Source organism: Lytechinus pictus, chromosome 8 (genome assembly GCF_037042905.1).
Source record: "Lytechinus pictus isolate F3 Inbred chromosome 8, Lp3.0, whole genome shotgun sequence".
NCBI lineage: Eukaryota > Metazoa > Echinodermata > Echinoidea > Temnopleuroida > Toxopneustidae > Lytechinus > Lytechinus pictus.
This window is the reverse complement of record NC_087252.1, coordinates 30,886,082-30,896,759: the sequence shown is the minus strand read 5'-3', so window position 1 is coordinate 30,896,759 and position 10,678 is coordinate 30,886,082. Positions and strand designations below refer to the sequence as shown.

The 10,678-nt window shown below is 36.7% G+C and overlaps 1 protein-coding gene across 1 annotated transcript; it reads right to left on the bottom strand.

Annotated features, from left to right (window-relative positions):
* Positions 1-1,954: 1,954 nt before the first annotated feature.
* Positions 1,955-8,962, bottom strand: LOC129271526 (uncharacterized). The gene is made up of 3 exons (XM_064103921.1): positions 8,754-8,962; positions 8,240-8,352; positions 1,955-4,087 (listed from the first exon to the last, which is right to left on the bottom strand). Exons 1-3 carry the CDS (start codon positions 8,860-8,862, stop codon positions 3,899-3,901), a joined length of 411 nt encoding a protein of 136 aa, XP_063959991.1. The 5' UTR covers positions 8,863-8,962; the 3' UTR covers positions 1,955-3,898.
* Between the last annotated feature and the right edge of the window lie 1,716 nt (positions 8,963-10,678).

Sequence of the window (10,678 nt, the reverse complement as noted above, 5' to 3'; positions counted from 1 at the left end):
AACTTTCTTCTCATTTGCATAATTTTCGAATATTGTGTGCTCACTGATGCATTAAACATCGGGATTTTCATAAAAATCAAATCAAATGAACTATGCAAGGAGGTTTGTGATATATATCCATAGTAACAAATTGCATTTTTTCCAATAACGTAAAAAAGAGCTAATCGCATTCCACATGTTCATTCAAGCGTGGGTATTATATTAATCGCCTTTGAATCATTGAAGCATGTTAATTGGTCATGAACATAAGGAAAAAGTTGAGAAAAGATCATTTCAGTTCCCAAAATTAACCAATACTTAACTATGATATTTGAAAATCGTATTTTGGTTTTCAATAAATGTTCATTGAACCGTGAAACGATGAATATTGTTGAAGAAACTCTTCCAAAAATAATTGTCATCATATTCTATCATTTTTATTGATATAATGTGTAAAAAATCAAATTATAGCAAATTTGGACTTCTGTTTATTCAACCGTGAAATTTAGCCAAAAAAGTTGTATCGTCTTTCAGAGAGTACCTTTTACAAGCCTTCTGACTATTTTTATGATGAGAATGTTGAATTAGTTCCAATAAAATGGAATCAAAGTCATGATATTAGGCTTGTGACTTTTGAAAAGTGACATTTTTGCTTTCTGACGGTGCTCACTTAAGCATGAAGTGAAATACGTCCATAACGTTTACTCAGAGGGTAGCTTATAAAATTACCTACACGCTCATGTAAAAATATATTAAAAACTCGCATTGGTTCGGAAATTATTGATGTTTATTTAAGGGGGGACTTACTTTTTATGTTGTGTATATATATATTTATATCCCTCTTATGAATATTCATGATTCATATTTTAAATAAACGATTGGTCAATTCGTGATCATGTGACAAAGTATAATTTCAATAGGAAAACACATCGCTGCAATTAGCTCCGTATAGTTTTTTTGTAGCTCCGTATATTTTTCGATATACTTTCATGGGCATAACTGCGCATGCTCTTGCTCGATATTTTCTCTCAACTTTAAATTGCGCATGCTCCCTGACTTGACCCAGATATCGATCATCCGCAAAAAGTAAATAAAGTAAAATACAAGCTCTCGCCCAAATTAACGTACCGGTACCGACAATCTGAAAAACAGTGTGGAATTGGGTCTAGATTACAATACAGAAAATCCAATTCCGACGGCCTTTCATACAGGATCCTTTAATATGGAATAAACATACCTAACAAGGTGAGTCAAGATCCGATACTAAGTTTTAGAGCATACATTCTAACTGCGCGTACCGGTAGGCCTATTTATTTTGAGTGCCACTGCAGTCTGCAGCAACGGCCAACGCAGCGCAGCAGACCTCTAATTATGTGCAGTCGGGTAGAAGCCGCGCGCAGCCTACCCATGAACTGTCTAGCAATTAGCTCGACAGGCCTAGAGAGGAGGACTAGGTCCGGCAACGTTAGATTTGGTCGAGATTAAAAATCAGCAAGGATTTGGTCCACAAAGTTAAAGAGGGATATAAAACAAATATATCAGGCGTTTCTTTCGAAAGCATAGTGGGAATTATTAATCCTCGGTTGGACTGGCAATGTAACTATTTTCCCCTCGGGGCTTCGCCCCTCGGGAAAAATAGTTATTGCCAGTCCAACCTCGGATAAATAATGCCCACTATACTTTCTCAAAGCCTGATATATTTGTATAATATATATATATACATATATATATATATACAGTGCGTCCCACAAAAAACGAAACCGAGATTTAGCGATGATTTGTCATAACTTAATCATAAATACAATAGACAAATGACCTACCAACTTAAAGCTTAGAATCCCCTCTATCATCTTAAATTACTTAGATTATTTCTCATTCACGCATGAGTGAGCAAAAACAATTTGAAGAGGGGATACCAAAAAGTCACTTGGCGGGCTGTATCTGGGTTTCAAAAAGAAAACAATTTTTTTTTTTTAAATTCAATATCTGCTCTTTAATTTGATACCTCAATTACAGAAAATGGTCAAGAATTAACAAAGTTCTGGCTATTTGAAATAAGGCTTGAATTTCAATAATTTCATAAAATAAAGAGGTTTTCACCGGTTTCCCACAGAAGCTATCGCACAGTTAACAAAAGACTTAATGCATGGCTGATCGTCAACACAACGGAGTTTCGAGTGAGTTTGAACGCTAGCCTGTAAAACCTCTTCATTTTATGAAATTATTGAAATCTTAATTACAACTTTGATGCAAATGATCAATTTGGACAGCTGTCTACATCACGTCATTTCACAGAACAACATTTCAAAACCTTCAATCACATCAGGCACGGACGAAAGTTTTTATCTTCTCCATTTAAACATTCGAAGTGCCAGAAAAATTTTGATAAACTTGAAATATTCCAAGATAACAACGAAATCTCATGTATTGGTTCAACCGAAACATGGTTCTGATAATCCATGTTCCCTCTTCACACTCCCTGATTTTGATTTGATTGTTAATAATAGAACGCAAAGACATGGGGTGGTGTCGCTCTTTACATTCCCCCCACAATATGATTATACTCTTATAGCTAGCCTGACCATATCAAACGACGTTTTAGAAACCCGGTTTGTTGAAGTAAAAAACCCCATAGGCAAAAACTTATTACTGGGTGTATCCTAAATCAAATATTAATGCTTTTTCAGAATCTCTTAATGCAATTTAAAATCCTGTTTTGAAAAATAAAGATTGTTTCTTCATGAGTGACCTTAATGACAACGTGGTAAATGCAATTCTAACAGCACCTCTCAGGAGTTTTTTGAAAAGTTTATTTCACATTCTTTTTTACCACTTATCACTTAATCGACAAAAGTTACAAATAACTCGGCTACTTTAATTGACAATATTTTTAGTAATATAAATCAGCAAGTCACCAAAGCCGGCATAATCCTTAATGAAATCACTGATCACTTTCGATTTTTTGGTAGGTTATCTACAAATAAAACTATAATGAAAGAACCATTCAATACTCCATTTAGACAGATACCTGATGACAATATAAACAATCAAATCAATGACTTAAATACAACAGACTGGTCGACTGTTTTTGAATCCACAGACGTTGATGACGCATCAACTTCTTCATTTCCAAATAAACATCTTCTTTAGATACTTAGGTTTTTTTTATTATTAACAAAAAATCAAACTATAATAAGGTCCCACTCAACCCTTGGATTACTAATTCACCTTGGAGACCAATTAACCATGTTAACGGAAAGAACAACATGTACTACAAATACATATCCAAACCAAGTGACAAATTCCGCTCTAAATATATATCATATAAAAACACACTTACTTCTTTACTACGTATTGCCAATAAAGAATATTATACCTCTCAACTCGAATTGTACAAAAAGATATGAGGAACACCTGGAATTACGAATGGTGCATTAAATAAAAAAGAAAAAAAAAGTTCAACTACACTCTAAAAAATGAAATGTTAAATCCAACATTTTAAGTGTTAGATTTAACATTTAGCAAAGGTTTGAGAAGTGACAACCTTTTAAATGTTAATTCAACATTTCCGAAAATGTTACAAATCTAACATTTTAAAAGTGTTAGATGTAACATTAGGAAAATGTGTAAATACAATTTGTAAAATGTTGAAAATGCATTGGCATCTGTCTGTCTCAAGAGACGATAGAGTTTGCGCTGGTAGTTTCTTTTAGTTCCTAATTCATAAAGTGCAGCTCCTGCGATGACTAGATAGTCCAATCCTTGAGAGGCAGGTCTTGTTGCAGTTGCTGCATACAAATGTCACTTGTGGCTGAGCTGTTGGAGCCATGGCTAACTGCCGTCTTAGTTGTCTTTTCTACTCCCATTGTTCTACTCTTCTCTGTTTGCTCCTTCTGATGCCCATCTTCACAGCATGTCTTCATTTGGGGCGATCTCCAGCTAGGGTTTCCCAGTTTGTAGTGTTGATTTCACTGGTCTTCATATCCCTCTTGCACACATCCTTGAAGCGGAGGACAGGTCTTCCAACAGCCCTGGTCCCGGTCGCTTGCTCTCCGTACAATATGTCTTTTGGAATACGGCCGTCGTCCATTCTAGTGACATGCCCAAGCTGAAATGTTGAAATAACATTCTAAAAATGTAATTTACTATTCGGAAAGGTTGCTTTTATGTGTTTTTAACTGAATGTTAATTTACCATTTCGGAAAACGTTACAAGTCTAACACTTTAAAAGTCTTGAATGTAACATTTGGAAAATGTTGAAAAATTATTTTTAATATGTTGAAATAACATTCCCACAAGTGTAATTTACCTTGCTTTGGTGTGCATTTATCACATGGTGACCTCCATTTCTGAAAATGTTACATATGATGTAACAAATGATACACATAACATTCTCAGAATGGTGTATTAACATGTGCAATTTGATGAAATGACATATTCAAAGTGTGATTTGCCTTTTGCGAGGGTTGATATGTGACTACTTTTTATACTGAGGCAGAGAAAGCTCGCACACCATATGCTACACGTGTCTTGGGAGTTTAAAGAAGTTGCTGGTGTGATGATCTTAGGCTACGGGCTGGTGTATAAGGCATGACAAGGTCTTGTAGATATGTTGGTGCCAAACCATTTAACACTTGTGAGACGTATTTTAAATTCTATACGCTTCCGGATTGGCAACCAATGTAACTTTTGGAGAATTGGTGAAATGTGTTCATATTTTGATGTACCGGTTAAAACCCTGGCAGCTCTATTCTGAGCATACTGAAGTTTATTGACATTGCGTGAGGTTATGTTAAAAAGAAGAGCATTTCCAACATCCAATCGAAATAGTACAAATGAGTGTATAAGCATAGCAGCAGACTTATGGTCAAGGACTTTCATAATGCTGTTAACATTATGAATATCATAGTATACTGATTGACATATTTTCTTTACAAGTGCATCCATGGACATATTTTCGTCAAATACGACACCGAGATTTCGAACTGATGACAATGCTTTAATCAAGGAGTCCCCAACCTGTATAGTGCGGTCCTAAATCAAATGACTTTGTGATTTAGAACTAATAAGCAACAACTCTGTTTTACTTTCATTTCATTTCAACTTATTATTTAGCATCCATGACCGCATATCATCTATTGTATTTTGTAAACGAAGCCTGGCAGACAACTCACTAGCAGGGTCCGTTGGATCAAACGAAACAAACAACTGTGTATCATCCGCATACATATGGATATTTATGCCATGTTTATGCGCAATTTTTGCTAGAGTAGAATAGATGGCAAAAAACAACGGCCCGAGGACTGAACCTTGGGGCACGCCGAAAGGAAGTTTAACAGGAGATGAAATATTTTCCCCAATCTTGACAAGCTGTGATCTTTCATGAAGATAAGATGAAAACCAATTAAGTACAACTCCTCCTATGCCATAATATTTCAAACGATCCAATAGCAAGTCATGGTCAACAGTATCAAATGCTGACGAAAGATCAAGCAGAAGGAGGAAAACAGCCTTCTTGTCATCAACAGCACGAAGAATATCATTTGATACACGAACCAAAGCAGTTTCTACCCCATGAAATTTCCTATATGCAGATTGAAAAGGTTCAAACAATTCATTATCCAAAAAATGGTCAGTAAGACGCACAGCCACAACCTTTTCTAATATCCTTGACACAAACTTTGAATTAGAGACAGGTCTATAGTTTTTTTTAATTCCTATGAGTCTAACAATGGATTTTTCAAGAGAGGAGTGACAAGTGCTTGCTTGAAATCATGAGGGAAATTACCAGTCTCAAGAGAAATGTTGATATTTTTTGTGATTACTGGAAGCAACAGATTCATATGTTTTCTTAAGGACCAAGTTTGGAATTGGATCTAATGAGCACGATTTAGCAGGATAATAGGTCACAATTTTCTTAACTTCTTTATCAGTTGTCATTTCAACTGTTTTCATTATAGGAGTGATTGTATGGCTAGGAGTGGCTGTATGTGAAGAGTAACATTATTCAACGCTATCAGAGAAGGTACCCTGCATTGAGTCTAAATCATCTCGGATAGTGGATATTTTTTATACAAAGAAATTACTGAAAGTTCTGCTAGGTCTAATTGAGATATATGTTCCAATTTTGATTTGTTCTTTTGATGGAGAGCACTATCAATAACTCTGTACACGCCATAGGCAATAGGCCTAAACATGCTAAACGCGTCTGAACACCAGTCGAATTTGCGGGGTTTTTTCTTTTGCTTATTCCTTCTACACAAACGATATGTCTCTAGCACACAATGTAATGGGCATTATGTTTTACTTTCCCCAGAAATGGGGATTAGATTCTAAATCCCGGGGGGAAAACTTCCATTGATAAGTGGATACCAGGCGCGACCATAGGGTTTCGAAAAGCACCCTAAACAAGGGAAGCAAGTCTTTTCCAGATTATGAAAATACATCTCTTAACAAGTATTTAGCTTGTGAAATCCTACAAGTATTGACAACATATCCTCCTTTTCAGTATTTTAAACATCGTTTTTGACACCCTTATAACGTTACATAGGCCTATACGTAACGTACTTGCCCACTCTTTCCCTTTTTACGCGTGGTCGCACCTGGTATCCACTATTCAATGGAAGTGGGCCCCCCGGGCGGCCTCTCGAGCTCTGGGAGGAACCAAATGTGGCTTTGGAAAGTTGCCCTAAATCGGATATATCGCTGTTACCATAGTAGCAACTAGAATTTTGCACACGAAACGCAGATTGAATGTTTCCGTTCCAGATGCAAAACGAAAAAAACAAATCTCATGTCACACAATTTGCATTGCAGGACAGAGTTTAACGACCCTGACGACGGGTCCAAAAGTCTCTTCCAAAATCAACTACCGTCGCAAATAAGCGTTCGCGTTCTCCAACGAAAGGTCGGGAATGCCAGACTCACAACTCACGTAAATTCATGTCACATACCGCACCGTATACTACATGTACCAGCACCACGCCGGGCCCAGTCCTATGCTAAAGCTATGCAGGTCCCAAAGCTTTACGCACCATACATATCACATACTTACACCAATGCCAATGTAAAACCAATAATTATACCAATGAACAGGATATGTTTATTGTTACCTTAAAAATAAATAGCTGGACTTGGTTCAGAGCCGACGGAAGCATACAAACAATGCTCAACTTGTGCATAATTGCTATGTAGTAAACATTAACATTTACCCATGTTTTTACTACAGCATTAGAGCTGCCAAGATGTATTTTGTCCTGCATATAGTAGGTCAGAGCAGGCCTTCACTTTTCAAATTTGATGGAGCTCCATAAATCACACTCTTTATTTATACTTTCATGTGCTTTTCAAGCTCAATTTAATACAAGAGCCCCAGGGCGCTAAACGATCACATGAGTATGGCAGTCAATACATTTGACGCAATTTCCCTGTAAATTTCCCTTTTGCTAGGAGCCCCCCCCCCCAACATACAACTAACTTTGGATCATTCTCCCTTTAAGGACGATTCCTGGCAAGTTTAGTTGAAATCTGCCCATTGTTTCTGAAGAAGATAGAAATGTAACCCCCCCCCCCTGTTCCCCCCCCCCCCTTTTTGTAGGAACCTAAGGGGGCCATCCTACATAGTTGCCATGAACAGCTTAATATATTCTTCAACTATTAAATATGGCTTGACTGTCATAATAATACAGAATAATTTCTCTCCCTTTTTCCCTTGGGGGTACATGGCCCTTTCAAAAGACTGGGTCCCATCCCATAAGAATGATTCTCACCAATTTGAGGTACAATCTGCACACTGGTTCTGAAGTAGAAGATGAAAATGGAAATTACCCTCCCCCTACTTTCATTCATGTTTAGGGGCCCATTCCCCCAAGGTGGTTTACCTAGGTATTGTCACATATTCTTTATCTATAATATATCTACACAAAACATATTGACTGTAATGCTTTTGGGGCTGGAGGATAATTTTTTTTCCTTGGGAGCCCCATCCCTGCCCCCCCCCCCCCCGGGCCACATGACCCACATGAACAAATTTGGGACCCTAAAAGAATAATCCCCACCAAGTTTGGTTGAAATCTGCCAACCAGTTGTAGAGAAGAAGCTGAAAATGTAAAAAAGCATGATGACGACAGACAAGAATCGCAATTGCTCACTCGAGCCTTCAGCTCAGGTGAGCTAAAAATGTGCTTGAATGTAAATTTTCCATTATATTCCAATATTGTTTATACAACCTTTTTGATTTATCCATTCAATGTAAACTTACTGGTCTAGTCACCAAAAAGTATCCCACTGAGTCTGCCAGTGAACTCTTCCTTCTTGCTGTCTGAGGTGGAACCATGTATATTGCCATGATTAATGAGAACAGTGCTATTTCGCCTTGCAAAATGATAGGGAGAGATACAGAAAAAGAAATGAACCACTAACAGACTGAAGAGTTTCAATGAGCTTATTCAATACTTTGTAGGCATACCTTTTCATTATTTTAAGGAATCTAAACATCAAACAAAATATTATGTACATCCTGAACTTTCCACTGATTTGATACTTAAAAGAGAACCTTTAGCACAGTGGCATACATAACTAAATTGAAAAGGTTGTCATAACATTTCACATTGCAATGGAATATTTTGATAGTGCATTATCATAAACCCTCAATCTTATGGCTAATTTGCATATAATGCCATGTAATGTCAAACATGTTTTCCCCTGTTTGACTTCTGCAAATAACCAATATCAGTTCTATTATAAATCCATTCATTGCAAAAATCAAATCTCACGTATGGATGGTGGATCAGGGACAGTGTCATCGTTACTTTCGTCATCATCCATGAGGGTTTCCTTGTAAAGCTCTTTATACCCCTGTTGGATTTTTGGCAATCTGGACATTGTTGCCAGTTGGAGGATGTGGGGGCAAAATCTTGTCTCCCATGTAGTAATCTTTCTATTTGCATTGTCTCAGTACATCATCTTAAATTCCTGCTGAAGCTGGAGACAGAGAGGAAATTAAGTTAATATGTACATGTATATTGCACAAGACAAATAAGAAAAATCAAAAGTGCTATCTCAGAGGGAGGACAGAAATTAACTGAAGGGATAAATGTGCCACAACAAAAAGCATAACTAAATTATTTATAATTCTTGGACATTTCAAAAACTTGTGAAGATTTTGTGAAACCAGTTGAATGCACTCAAGTTTTAAAATTGATTTTTTTTCTCTCTCTTTCTCTCTCACTATATAGTCAACCCCCAATAGTGTGTTACAGCCAATATTTTTAAAGATTATTATTTTAAATTTTGTATTTCCTAAAAGAATATTATCTAATTTTCACTCATTTATACAGAGGACACGTACTTTCTAAAATACCTTTACAGTGCCCATTGAAAGAAAAAAGAAAAAGAAGATTTTCAGAAACTTTGATTGGTGGGAGGGGGGAAGGGGGTGGGTACAAAAAATAATGCGTAATAAGGACATTCTCTGGCCTGGTGAGAGCGGGCTTTTGTTATGGGATTTGGTATAATTTTTTTCATGTATATTTGGACCATGAACTATCGCTCATTTCAAAAGCCCAAATTGTCACTTTTTAATTTATATATTGTTCCATAAATCGCGAACCATGATCCATTTGTAAGGAGTAGGCACTCAGAACATGCATACGACAACATTGCAAGTCCACCATGGAAATTAGCAAAAAATTATAAAGTATTTCTTGTGAGATATTGCAACAATTAATGTTTGGGGGAACATTCTTTTTTGGTTGACTGTATATTAGAGCTTTTAATATTTTGTAGATTTTGATTAAATGCGTACAGGTCATCTGGACTATAGAGAATGGTTTATCACCTGACTTTCCTTTTGATTCATCCCTTTAATATACACTTTCATTTACTATATTTATTCTTTTTAAATGCACTCCTAAATTCATTTATCAAGTCCTCACGTTTATTTGAAACTCGAGGTAAAAATCACTTCAGTAAGCTTCAAGATTTAGATTTACATTCATTTAATACGTGTGCGCAGTTCTATGACCCATTTCACTTCGACAACCAAATTTGACATGGGTTTCGACGTTGACTTGAAAATCAATGTTATTGATATTTGTCCGTCATAATTTTTTTTTCAGGGATTTAATATGTAGAATAAAAACATATTAAAGAAATTCTCTTAAATAATTGAACTGCACTGTTGAAAGGGTGACTTTTAGCCTCTGGAAACAAAGTGCGCAGCTTAGTTTAGGTCCCCCATCATACATTATTTATAGAATGTAAGTTTGGGTGCAACTGAAAGACATGGACAATCAACGCGTGATCAAAAATCGAAGATCCAAGTTGGTCCGATCCAACTCCGTCCAAGGCAAGACGATCGAATTAAAATTTTCTGAAACTCTTAATTTTACCAAGATAGTACCCGACGTCTTCAAAGAGGCATTTCCTCGATCTATTCATCAAATATTCGCCAATCATAATTGTTCTTCTTTGTTATAAATTGTGCTACGAAATTGCGTATTTCTCAAGTGTCCAGAAATGGCGTCCATCATACTGTACATGCACGGTACACGTTCAACAGACCTACAGTACTACCTCGGGCAAAGTTCGTGCAGGCTCCACTCCACTTCACTACCGCTACACTACGCTCCACCTAGGTGGTAGGTGGAGCGTAGCGTAGCGACAGTGAAGTGGAGTGGAGCCTGCACGAACATCGGCC